This window comes from Macrobrachium nipponense, chromosome 20, assembly GCF_015104395.2.
Source record: "Macrobrachium nipponense isolate FS-2020 chromosome 20, ASM1510439v2, whole genome shotgun sequence".
NCBI classification, from domain to species: Eukaryota; Metazoa; Arthropoda; class Malacostraca; order Decapoda; family Palaemonidae; genus Macrobrachium; species Macrobrachium nipponense.
In genome coordinates this window covers 1,891,764-1,906,591 of record NC_061089.1, presented here as the reverse complement: position 1 = coordinate 1,906,591, position 14,828 = coordinate 1,891,764, and the positions used below count along the sequence as shown (strand labels likewise).

The 14,828-nt window shown below is 33.8% G+C and overlaps 1 protein-coding gene across 3 annotated transcripts in view; it reads right to left on the bottom strand.

The window, feature by feature from the left end:
- Positions 1 to 13,116, bottom strand: part of LOC135221577 (beta-1,3-galactosyltransferase 1-like) — a 97,175-nt gene extending 84,059 nt beyond the window's left edge. The window contains exon 1 of one of the 3 annotated variants that reach the window (XM_064259276.1): positions 12,961 to 13,116. In XM_064259276.1, coding sequence (XP_064115346.1) covers positions 12,961 to 13,001 — 41 coding nt within the window. In that variant the 5' untranslated portion in view covers positions 13,002 to 13,116. Of the gene's footprint in view, positions 1 to 12,904 lie in introns of all 3 variants that reach the window. The other 2 variants (XM_064259278.1, XM_064259279.1) reach the window with 2 other exon arrangements.
- Positions 13,117 to 14,828: the final 1,712 nt, after the last annotated feature.

Genomic DNA, 14,828 nt, shown 5'->3' with positions numbered 1-14,828 from the left:
TAATGCTTCTGGCTGCGCTCTTTGCCCTACAGTCGTTTTCGCCTCGTCTTTTGTTTTGCTCTTTGATTTTATCAGTAATTTTCTGTGGACTTTTTCGTTTGAGATATTCAGTTTACTCGGTTACTGACATCGATTCTTAGAATCGATGTCGGTAACCGAGTAAACTAAATATCTCAATAAACGAAAAAGGCCACAGAAAATTACTGATAAAGTCCGAGAAAAACAAAGAAGAGGCGATGACGACTCAGACACCAACCGACCTCTGCCTCTACATATACGTATATGTATGTATATATGCATGTGTGTATATATATATATATGGGATATATATATATATATATCAAATGTATGTATGTATATATATACACGTGTATAATATATACATACATGTATGTATATATCATATATGTAAATATGATAAGTATATATATATATATATATATATATATATGTGTGTGTGTGTGTGTGTGTGTGTGTGCATATATATATATATATATATATATATATATATATACTTATATATATATATATATGTTTGTGTGTTTGCTTATGTAGTATGCTTCAGGTAGCTGAGTGACAATTAATTTTCCTCTATGCTTCCTGTGCTTATACAGAGTACTAGAATCGAACATTATGATGGATGAGGAGAGATTGTATATAACTACATTTTCTCTCTGAGCTGGCCATCATTGTCCTAGTTTCTATAGTAATTCTCCTGTAATAGATAAATATATATGTATATATGTACATGCACATATAATATGAATATATACTCCACAAGTAAAACACATGAAGCAAAAGCGGATTGGAGATCACCAGTGCTAGATGAGAAGTGAGTAGGCGGAGAGCAGAGGTGTTTTGCACAGACTCAGAAGGCCGTCATCAATGTCGAGACAGGAGCCTGAATAAGTTCTGGCTTTTTATAGAAATGAAGTCATCTTTTCCTTTACACACACACACACACACACACACATATATATACATATATATATATATATATATATATAATATATATATATATATATATATATATATTGGCTGTTGTGGTCAACTTTTCGTTTAATAACCAAGTACGTATCTGTGAGATTTCTGTGTCAACAGTAGTCAGTCAAGATCAGTGACTATCACTTTGACCAAATGTACTGAGAGACAAAGAGATGCACAAATAACGAGACAATTAGATAATCATTAACGTCCTTTGACCACTTGATTCCGCCTCCGCATCTCGTATCCCATTTTGCCAACGCGCAGGCATTTGTTTTAGCACGGACCTATGATAAGGTCTCTGGGTCATCGGATTTCCGTCACAGTCGGGAAGGAAGCGGCGACGGTGCCTGTTGTGGCGGAGGTCAAGAGATGGTGCTTTCTTAGCCCCACCCAAAGAGTCCTTTCACTTGCTCCCGTTTCACATCCATTTGCTGTCACTTTGCGCGCACATGCACGACATCTCCTGAACTTGTCTGGCTAGGAACAGTATCATGGGTTCACACTTTTATTATTATTATTATTATTATTATTATTATTATTATTATTATTATTATTATTATTATTATTATTCATAGGGAGTTGTCAAAAAAGGGAGGTGATTGTATAAATAAATATCAAAGGATATAGAAATTGTTTATAACTATAAAAACACTTTGGCAAAGCTTTTACAAAGAACAATAATAGTTGACCAAGAGAAACAACGGTGTTTGCAAGGTTCCATGCCATGATTGCAATTGTTGTTACTACAGGGAGAGTGGTAGGGGACTGGATGTAAGACTAAGGGAACACAGAAGGGTCATAGTTTTAATTTAGATGGTGTGAAGATTAGTTGAAGGTGCTGTTATAAATATGGAAATATCTTTGGAAAATAACAAGCCATTTACAAACGAAGACCCTTTTATCAGCTGGTTCACTGCCAAACACTACATAAAACACTTTAATTTCAAAACTGACGGTGACCGTGTGAACCCTGCCTGACACTGTCTGATTCCCCTCACCCGCCCGCACCCTTCATTCCCCTCCCCGCCCCCAACCCCCTCCCAGTCTCTCTCTCTCTCCAAATAGCCGACGTCCCTGTGGATGTTTCCGACTACTGCGCTCATGCAGTGCAAGCAGGAGCAACATTGCAAGTTATATATATAACTTCAATGATGGGCTGTTATATTCTCGTAGCCGCCGCCCCCCGAATTTAGATGCTCTGCATAAAGGAAACTCCCCTCTTATCTCACTTGACGTGCTAACCTCAGCACTGATGAGGAACACGGTTTGGGTTTTCGAAAGTCTTTGTTTTACATAGCAATATATTCTACTACATAATTGTGGATTTTTATGATACAGATTATTATCAGTACTATTATCATTGCATTTAAACAATCTTCAAGCATGTGTACTGGGGATCGGATTAGTCACAAGATCAAATATCATTACCACTTTTCGAGAGACCAACTTAATTAATATGACAAAGAATATTCGCTAATAATGAACACGTTTCTGTGTATTTTGATAGCGTAAAAATTTCATGTGTAAAACTAGTGATAAATTATTATTTCAAGCACACACAGACAATATATATACATATTATATATATATATAATATATGTATAATACATAAATATATATATATATATATTTATATATATATATATATATTACACACCATAATATAATTACATATATACAAAACATATGTAAATATTTGAAGACTCGCCGACCAGTATGTGCCTCTTGAAATTAAATTCTTATGCACACACCACACGCACAGACACATGTATATGTATTATATATATATATATATATATATATATATATATATATATATATAGTATGTATATATATATATATAACATTCCCCTTCGGTCATATTCCAAAGTACGCGTATTGGTATTGGATACTGAACGACGTTTGTAGCTTAATGTTTGATGTATGTATGTGTGTAATACACACACAACACACACACACACATATATATATAGATATATATATATATATATATATATATATATATATACAATCATATATATATATATATATATATGTGTGTGTGTGTGTGTGTGTGTGTGTGTATTACACACATACATACATCAAACATTAAGCTACAAACGTCGTTCAGTATCCAATACCAATACGCGTTACTTTGGAATATGACCGAAGGGGAATGTTATATTAAACTACAAAAGTCGTTTATATCCTATACGCGCTACTTTAGAATACGACCGAAGGAGGATTATAAGTGATAATTGATTGTCCTTAAGTACTAACGCGGACACCCGACAGTACCGTACCTTCAACGACTTATCTCTTGACAGCCGAAAGGTCTAGAACATCGACTGGCAGTCGTTGGTGGGTACTGTTGGATGTTCGAGTCACTTAGGTATCAAATCATTTATCACTTATAATTCCCTTCTCGTTATATTTCCGAATTAGCGCGTATCGGGTATTAAACGATATTTGACGCTTTTGTTTGTATATAAAATGTCACGGTGATGAGATACAAATTCATGTAATGGGTTACAAACTTGGTACTCAGCAATCATGGCAGACTTGATGAGACTTCGAATCAAACTACAGAACCTGAATTCAATGGGAATATTCAAACGAGGCGAAATCAAATTGAACGCTTTGCAGAAAACATATACAGAACTATATATATATACATTAACATACATACATACATATATATATATATATATATATATATATATATATATATATATATATATATATGTATATATATATATATATATATATATACATATATATATAAATATATATATATATATATATATATTATATATATATATATGTGTATATATATATATATATATATATATATATATATATATATATATATATATATATACAAAAGTTCTATTGGGTTTCGGTTATTCTCAAGATAAATTATATCTCTCTCTCTCTCTCTCTCTCTCTCTCTCTCTCTCTCTCTCTCTCTCTCTCTCTCTCTATATATATATATATATATATATATATATTAATATATATATATATATATATATATATTCTTATAATGTAAGTAAGTTTCGTAATGCAATTATAATTTTGGTAATATGATTAATTCACCTCAGAAACTATGTATAATGTTGTGAAATGTATGTTTTGTGTTCAGATTCCCAAAATTAAAGATAACATGTGTTAAGTAGTGTAACTTTTCATATTTTAAACTTACATAAGACGAAGAGAGGAAAAAGTAATGTAAGACAGAGAGAGTGGAAGCTCATAAGCCTTTGAAGAGGGTTGTTTTCACATCTAGAGAATTTCTTAGCTAAACTAATTTTCTTTATCGTCCCGATCGGGCCTGTAACGAAACAAGGGCATCTTGTTCATAGACATATGTGAACGCAGCCAGAGGACCTACTCGATATCCCTATAGAGATGACGTAATATGTTTTCATCTCAGACGTGTACACTCAACTACACCCATTCACCCTGATACGCATAGTTACGCATATAAAACTTTCATTAGCTTTTGAGACGTAGCGGCGTGTGTTAGAGAGTGTAGTATTGCTCTCAAATCTCTCTCTCTCTCTCAAAGCTCTCTCTCTCGCGCGAACTGTTTCATTTCCGTAACGTAATTCATGCTTATATATAAGGTGGTCACTCATTTTTATATAATTCTTAGTAATATATGTGTTGTTTGTGGAATCTGAACATAGTGTTATTTTTATTAGTTTTGTGAAGGGGCCCACGAAAGTGTAGACGTATGTAACAGGCCTTTTGTTTGAGTGAGAAGTTGCAGCTGCGTATACAGGTATTTTTCAAATGTTTTGAAGTGCACTTCGAGGTTTTATTTTACGTGTGGATAAAATTATAATTTTTATGCAAATTTTCTTTTGCTTTATTCTTTTGACATGTTCATTTCATATGCTTAATGTTTGTACTGTCAATGTTTTAATTGTTTTCATATTATGCATTATGTTTTTGCATTGTCTTTATTTTGTTTAATTAGTTTGAATAATATTCTATTGTGTAATTGTTTGAATCTTACACTTGTGAATTAATTTGTATTTAATTAAATTTAATTTCAAATTTAATTATTGCTTTGTAATTTGATTTAATTAATTCTCCTGATAAATTTTGATTTAATTTTGCTTAATAATTAATTCAAGAATCAATTAAACTTTTGTTTTCAAGTAATAACAATTTCCCAGAGATTGTGAATTTCACTTATAAACTTTGAATTTAGAAATAAAATTTTGTATTTAAAATCTATATGAGCATTTTATTATACCATCAGTATTATATTTTGTTTTGTTTAGATTGAAATATAGAGTGGTAATTGTGCCGTTTCCCTCAAATGAATTAGAATCAGGGAAATACTTAGATTTGAAATTAGTGAAGGAGTGATGCCCTTTAATTAAGATTACCTCACATCCATTTTAATGAACTTTGACTGATTGTTTTCTTGACTGTTATGTTCTATAAGGGATCACTGTTACCTTTAGAGTATTCAGTCGTTTAGTATTTGTGATGAAGGGTCAGGTATCTGGCTATAGTGAGGTAAGCAATAACCAAGTACTTGATCAAACTGTGCCCCAAGTACAAAGGGTGTCCTAGACCCAGGAATAAAAGGGGCTCTTGCGCTAACAAGTACAAATGGTAAGTGTAGTAATGGTATCCAGACACAGATCTTTGGCTACTTCGCCCAGGTATTAATGGTATCTAGACCCAGATACTCTAGGCCACTTCGTCACAATATATATATATATATATATATATATATATATATATATATGTGTGTGTGTGTGTGTGTGTGTGTGTGTGTGTGTGTGTGTGTGTGTGTACATGTAATGTTCATTAAGAGCAGTTGGTTTAGTGGCATCAATAAGTTTTTGCTGGATCATCATACCGACGGAGCTTTTCCGATTCTCGTATTTTATTTTATTTTATTTTTTTAGCTGATAGGTAAGATGGGTGAAAGAAGAGTGAGGGCAGTTAGCTAGCTAACCATGGTAGGGAATAGTTTAGAAAGTTAAGTATGAGTAAGAGTAATATAAAGTGTGGTTTATCCACAATTTTATTTGGGTAAGGGTACAATTTTTCTAACTAATATTAACATAATGGAATAATGATTTTACATTATATTAACATGGTGAATTGTACAGATTACTTATGTTGAATTTTATTTCTTAATAGTAATCATATTTAACAAAAGTTCCAATTTTCTAATTTTAACCTTAATTTTAATAGTCATAATGATTTGCATTATATCTACATAGTAAATTCTACATATGACTTTTTCACAAGACATTTCTTAAAAGTATAATGTTTATGGTTCATACCGATGAATATACGAAGATACTCATCTCCACCATCTGTGGTCTGTGTTGTTTGGGTGGGTTCTCTCTTCTGCTTCAGATTCTTCTGTTAATTCACTATTGTACTGAACTAGTTTTCTCCATATATTGATTGCCAGTCTGTATAATCTGATTAATTGGTTCTACTTTGTATTTTTTGTGTATTTGTTCTATATTCAGATCGTCATCATCTTGATTGTTTCTCACTGCAGACCTTAGTATCTTATTTTGGAATTTTTGTAATGCACTTATATTGGAAGTCGATGCATAACACGTGGGTATTGGTGGATAGTCAGTATTTTTCACCGTAAACTGACGAACGAGAATCGGAAAAAACTCCATCGTTATGATGATACCTCCAAGAAACTTGTTTATGCCACTAAAGGAATTAATGCTTTTAACGAAAATTCTTTATATATATATATATATATATATATATATATATATATATATATATATATATATATATATATGTGTGTGTGTGTGTGTTGTGTGTGTGTGTGTGTGTCTATATATATATATATATATATATAGGTATATATATTTTTTTATATATATATATAGTTCAATTAGTTCTTCATATTGCTCATGTTTCATAGAACTGTAGCTTCGTCTTAGAACACCCTTTCTCTTGGAGTAATTCTTAGGGGAAATAATGAAGAAATAAAGGATGATAAAGAAAAACAGTCCTAAACACCCTCAATGACAGACAACCCTCTTGCCCGACGCTGTTGCCTCGCCTTAATGAACACCAGTGGTATAATCAGTGAGGGCAGTGACTCCTCCTTCCTTCCTTCCGTCCGTCTTCCACTGGCCCCAGACGTTTGTTTACTCTTAATCTGGTTGTAGCAGAAGTGGCTCCTACTCGTCTCCCTTTGTCACATGGTAGTAGGTCCATCACGATTCACGAGGCAGGTCCTTGATAATACTCAAGTGTTGCTTGAGAACCTCGTATCTTAGGGTGGAGAGAGTTTCAAAAACTGTGCCACTCTTGTTTGCACGTTGAAATAAAGCATTCCACGCGGCGTAAAATTCAGCGTCCACGCTTCCGAATTCAAACATCATCCAAATAAGAGACGTCGAACTCTGAGGCCACTTTGCCATGAGAATGGCCATTTGAATTTCAGACCCACTTTTGCCGTCGCGAAATGATTCATTGTTACGATCGGTGTGAGTTTTGTATGAACAAAATCTGGATCCTGGAGCACATCCAAGATTAATGAGAAGCGAAGAAGCCCAGGGAGGACAAACCCGGTGGAAAATATAATGACTACAGGTGAAGTTTTAGAAAAAGGGGGAAAATGAAATTCTTACTTTGGAATAGAATGTCATGGAATATGAAATTTAGGTCGAAGGCCAAGAACTGAAGCGCTGAAAAGGAAATTGAGGGTAAGAAGGACTGAATAGTGTAACAGGAGGAAATCCTCGCAGTTGCACAATGAAATAATTGTTATGAGATGGTGGAAAGGAAAATGGAAGAATGAGAATATGAACGGAGGTACACTAAGAGGAATGAGAGAGGTTGCAGCTCGGGGTCGAAGGAACACTGCAAAGAACCTAGCAATACCTACAGTGCACCGCATGAGCTGCACTGACAGCACTAGCCCCCCAAAGGAGAAAATTCTTCCTTTCACCCTGCAGTTACTAGTTGGTTTTTGTTGAGCATCGTAACATGAAGCAAAAATCTTCTAAGAAATAAAGCTGGATGTTGTCAAGGAGAAGAGGTGGATGGGCAGGGGAGGGACTTTTGAAAACCGCAGCCAATAAGATTTAGTCAGAAGGGAAGAACGAGGAAAGTGACAAACTTATTTCGTTTTGACGATTCGCATTATCATACTTTTCATGGCGGAGCTTGCAATACCACAACCAAACGAAACTCGTGCTGACCAAGACAAGATCTCGGACGACACCTTGCAGCAATACTTTGAAAAGAGTGAAATCTTGTAAATGGATGACGAAGCCCGCTTAGTATTTCATCTTAATCCTATTTGCCACAGAACAAGGTGACTGATTTTAGTGAAGTGATTGACAATTCTTGGAGTTGATCGCAAAAACCAGTTAACGATTCATTGGCAAAGTCTTGCAGGGATCATCAAAGCCATCCTAGTGGATGCATTCCCACTCAATACGTTCTGTCCAAGAGACAGGTTGGCTACTCTGCATTCCGCGATCATCAGCCAATATTAGACAATTGCACACGGACCTTTGTTAAATCACCCATGGGTCAAATTGCATTAAGAACAACAAAGATACGCACATATCTATACAAATATGTGTTATATGTATATGTATTATAAATATACATATATATTTATATGCACTGTTATATACATTTATATATGTATATATAAGATAATATATATATATATATATATATATATATATATATATAATATACATCGAGCTACAAATGTCCTTCAGTCAAGCATATATGAAATTATATTAATTCCGAGTCGAGTGAATTAGATATTAAAGGACATTTGTAGCTCGATGTATGTATACGAATCACGGTAATGTGATATGACTTATATATATATATATATATATATATATTATCTTTATATATATATATATAATCTATATGTTATAAATAAAGGTTTTTTTTGCCACGAAGGAAAAAATGAAAAAGCGAGATAGCCAAGTACTTTCAGTCCTGTTCGGACCCTTTACTGAAGGCAAACTGATTTTACAGAGGACAACATAGTCAAAAGAAGGCTTAATATCCAAACTGACACTACAAGATTAGCAATAAGGGCGATTTTCACTCTACAGAAAGGAGGAACCGCCTGAGGGTAGCCACATCTTGAAGGATACACGCAGTAAACAAGTTATTCTTCCAGAAAACAGTACATTTTGAAAAAACTTGGAAGCATATACAGTTCAATATCATGAATTTTACACAAATTTTTCAAAAAGAATATTATTAATGAAAAGACGAAAGAAAATATAAATATATATATAGAGCAAGAGAAAGAGGGAGAGAGAATATCGAGCCAGAGATATCGAACCAGAGAGAGAGAGAGAGAGAGAGAGAGAGAGAGAGAGAGAGAGAGAGAGAGAGAGAGAGAAAGAAATAATAACTATATACATGTGGGACTAATTTATTAGTTGTTCATTTATTTTAAGGTCCTTCATAAACATCTTACAAATATATGGAGGGTCCAAATGGTACATCCCAGACTAAGATTTAGGTTGTTTTTATTAGTGATTTGTATAATTGCCGATTCCAGTAGATTTCTTGAAACATAATCATTAGATCTAGCAATTACCGAGGTATCACCCCAATTAATACAATGAGATTTTTCACTCAGATGGATAAACAGTGCGTTTGAAGTCTGGGCTGTTCTAACTGAGTACATATGCTGCTTAATACGTACACATAAATTTTTACTTGACTGACCAACGTAAAACGATGGGCAATCCTTACAAGGAATTTTGTAAATGATGTTGTTATTTGTTACGGGACTATTCTTAATTAGCATATCTTTAATGGTATTGTTATAAGAGAACACTACATTAACATTAAACGATTTAAATATTGATTTTATGGTTTCAAATCCACGAAAGTAAGGTAAGCTAAGAACATTTTTAGGCATTTCTTTTTCATTAATAGCAACACTATAACATAAATCAATTAAATGAGGTGGGTAGCAGAGATCGTTTCCTATCTTTTTTATGTATTCTATTTCTTGGTCAAGATATTGTGGACTGTGTGTATCTATATACATACTTACTCTCGCGGCGCTCAATCTGAGTTTGAGTCCTCGTGTGAGGATTCTCCTTTTCTCTTTTTTTAGCCGCAATTCAGGTCGGATTTCGATTTCCGGAACGTTGGCCATGGAAGCAACTTCCTAACTATAAATGCTGATATATATATATATATATTATATATATATATATATATATATATATATATAGTATATATATATATATATACTATATATATATATATATATATATATGTGTGTGTGTGTGTGTGTGTGTGTGTGTGTGTGTAGAGAGAGAGAGAGAGATTCTGAATAATGTGGATATTCATCAATCTTAAATAAATGGTTAAATTAATGAAGAACTTGAAAGCGTGATTATCAGATTCTGTGTTCCCAGGAATGGCAATCGGGTGTTGCAGAACTCGGTCAGCGCAATTTGTTTACAGACCAGTTATAAATGCACCACTTACATATTCTTTTATGAGGACCTTGCATTGACTATTACAGCAATATAATATTATGTAATGTGCAGTATTTATCTCTACTTTCACAAAACTTTGGGAGTTTCCGTTCAATAAGCACATTGGTGACAATAAGCCATAAAAATACCCAGATATTTTTCCATGCTCTGTCACATACCCAGATGTAAGGAATTGTTCGGGTTCCTTCGAACAAAGTGAATTATTGAAAAGACATCGTCCATTATCTTATGCAATGCTAAAAGGGGGGCACAAGAAAAAAAATCTCCGGCCGGATGAGCTAAAGTGGTCTGTTCAATTAAGCAAGGTAAGTTTATGAGGTTTATGACTTGTAAGGTTTCTCCTTCTGTCTTAAAATTGTCTCGGGAAACATGGTTACATCGATTTTCTTAAGAACACACGAAGAGCAGAATGAGAATAAGCTGTTTTGTATCGAAGTTCTTTCATCTATCTATCAATCTATCTGCAGCACATTACTGAATGAAGCCGATTCACCCAGTATCGGTGACCTCAAGGTTTCTTCCTTCCTTCTTCTTCTTCCTTTCTGTGAAGACGGTGCCGCTTCTTCGCTCTTATCTCGCTCTGCTCGAAAGTTGTTTAGTTCAACTCTGTGGGCTCCAGCCAGAGCCAGCTGCCACGTCCACGTCCTGCAGTCTGCTCCTTCTCTCTACAACATATGTTGCGATGAGACCGCAGTGAACACAAGAGCCAGTTGTTCTCGTGTTTTCCCTTATCTTCTATTCACGTTCTTGGACGCTCTGTTCTCATGGATTCATTTGTTTAACCGTCATATTTCTTCCTGAATATAATTCCGTTTTTTTTTTCTTAAATAAAACTAATAGTCGAAAGACGTCCACGAGAGTGTAGTACATATACACAATTATATCAAAATACCGTTTAAATATGTTTGACTATATAATTCACAACGGGAAACACTTTCGAAATACAGCTCAGCTTTCTAGTGGATAATCTGTTCAATCAGTTTCATATGTCAAGATAAGAAGAGAAATGTAAGACTCACCAGGAAAAGAGAATGTAAGACCTAACAGTAGAAAAGAATCGTGAGACCTGAGAGGAAAGAGAAATGTCCATTACCTACATTTTCAAGGACCAACAGCAGAACCGAGACAGGGAGGCAATTTCAACGATATCGACGTTTCCTAGGAGCTTTTTTCTTCGTCTTTTCGTCGAATATGAAGAGGATTACAATTGACAAGTAATTATTAGTATTAAACAATATTTAACTAAACATATATTAAGTATTATAATTATAGATAGAATTATATTTATATATATTATGTTATTGTTATTATTTAATTGAGTACTGTTATATATACACTATATATATATATAGATAGATAGAGAGAGGAAGAGGAGAGAGGAGGAGAATAGAGAGACGAGAATGAGAATAGGAAGAGGATTACAATGAATATAGTATATATATAAACAATATATACATACTATATTATTATATATATATATATACTATATATATATATATATATACTATATGGAAGAGAGAGAGAGAGAGAGAGCGAGAGAGAGAGAGAGATAGCACTCCTGATCCATTAGCAGATCCATAAGTGCGGGTACCTGGCCAAGTGCCCCCTCATGAGAAATAATGACAAAATAATAGTATTCAAGATTTACATACAAAAAATTAAAAGATGGGAAAAAATTTTAAGAAAATAGTAATAACAATACCAATAACAATAACAGCAATAATATTCTTAATGGTACTAAGAATGGATTCGGTATTTATTGATAGAACAGGTGATTGCCGTCCATTTCATAATTTCTACTTAATTACTATGCTGAAGAAAATATATCATACTATGATATGATGGAAATATTTTTTGTAAAGCTAGCATTTTCTGTGTGTATCTATATACATAGATATTTATATGAATGTGTGTGTGTGTGTGTGTGTGTGTGTGTGTGTGTGTGTGTGTGTGTGTGTGTGTGTAAAATGATAAATGTTGGCCGCCCATAAAATTGTTCTGGATCTGCTTGCGTACTAATCACTTTTTACCAGATAAGTTATAAATGTAATACAACAATATCTATATATATATAGATATATAAATATATATATATATATATATATTATAAAAATATATATATATAAATCGATGCATACTGTTATTCAGAAATTAGTCTGCATTCGTAAGGCGTCCAAAAATGTATGATAATAAATACAGATATATTACTTACTTTCGCATCCTTCTCCTTCCATACCGTTATCAATACGGAAAAACCAAAACCAGATTATCTTACTAAAAATCACTGTTTTTCTCTCAATCGCCATTTCAAAATGACATGATAATGTTCTAGGTAAAATGATTAAAATCCAAGACATGAAAAGCAACACATGAAACTAAAAAAGAAAGAATAAATAAATAAAGGGCCTGCCACTCACTGCTCCAAAACCTTTCTTTTATAACTTCAACAAAGAGAAGACGATCCCAGCTTTACCTGGCCAAGTGAGTGTGCGGACTGAAAACGCGTACTATCATCACTAAAGCCAACGACACACTGCTCCTCACTCCCCAGTCTACACCACAGGGCCACACAGGCGGAGCCCGCAGTTTCCGAGTATCCCGCTGAACGCTCACAACGACTCTCTCTCTCTCTCTCTCTCTCTCTCCCTCTCACGAGAGAATGAGGCTGAACATTTCAAAACAGGCGCTACCGTCTGTGTACATTCTCCTTGGTGTGCCTGACCTAGGACCCACTCATGTATGAGTGGCCTGGACTGACCAGACCGATATTGCTGATAACAGTGGTCGCGTTCGACGCGACGGACTCACATACCCAGGGATATTTAAAGTGCATGTAACTCCCTATCTCCTTTTCTCTCTTTCATAAGCAATACATAATATAGAATTATATGCTGTATGTGGGTACGACGGTTCATTATGTTGAGATAGGAATAAATGTAAACTGAAACATTCCTACACACACACACACACACACACACACACATATATATATATATATATATATATATATATATATATATATATACACATATATATGTATATATATATATATATGTGTGTGTGTGTGTGTGCAATGGCGATTTTACCCCTCAAAAAGGTTGAGGGGGGGGGGGGGGCGGGTGACAACTCTGGGGCAAAGATAATTGTTGGGTGGGCATCATAGGAAAGGTAAATGTAAAAATTATTACAATTTTGGAAACATTTTGAAACTCATGGAGGAATGAATTTGACTAAAGGTGAAGGTTCATATAGAATTTTGTTTGATTCCTAAGCAAAACAACTGTAAATCATCCATCTGAGATTTTACCTCACTTGCATGATATGAAAATTTAACATTCAAAACTTTATACAGTTCCAAAAATTACGCAAACATTAAAGAATGGATAGTATGTATAAATATAATACACATTTGTACCAAATAAAGAAAGGTAGTAACTATATGAAATGAACAGATATACATGGGGCATGTCATGACAATTCCGAAAAGGTTCAGTTTGACATTCAAAACTATATACGATCCCAACCAATATACAAATGATTAAAGAATGTTAAGTTTGTGTAATACACATTTGCACAACTTAAAGAAAGGTATTAACTAATGAAATGAGCAGACAGATATGGACCATGCCATGACCATTCTGAAAATGCTGGTTTGACATTCAAAACTATATACAATCCCAAACAATATGCAATTATTAAAGAATGACAAGTTTGTATAATACACATTTGAACAAAGTGAGGAAAGGTATTAATTAATTAAATGAATAGACAGATATGAGGCTTATCATGAAAATTCTCAAAATGTTGTTTCGACATTCAAAACTATATACAATTCATAACAATATGCAATTATTAAAGAATGGTAAGTTTTTATAATACACATTTGAACACAAAACAGATTTGGACCATGTCGGGACAATTCTCAAAATGTTTAGTGCAATTTGATTCTAAGCTTATCAAGTCGGTTGTCAAACTCATCTACAAAACTATCTAAGTCAATACTCTCAGCCCGTTCACTTTCAACTGATAATAATGCAGTGTTACTTAGTCTCTCACTAGTCATTGAATTTCTGAGAAATGTATTTACTATTTTCATTTTGAAAAAACTTCTTTCACAAGAAGCACTGGTAACAGGAAGTGTTACAGCTATCAATAGTAACCTGTATAAGCAATCAATGGCAGATTTATATGGCTGAATAAATGACAAAAACTCCACCAATGATGTAGGTGGCTGATGTTCTTTCTGGAGCAATTTCTTAACTAAAGATAGCCCGTGTTTTAAATCACTTTGATTAACTGAATATGATAAAGCAAATGACTTCAAGTCATCCTCATGTCAGA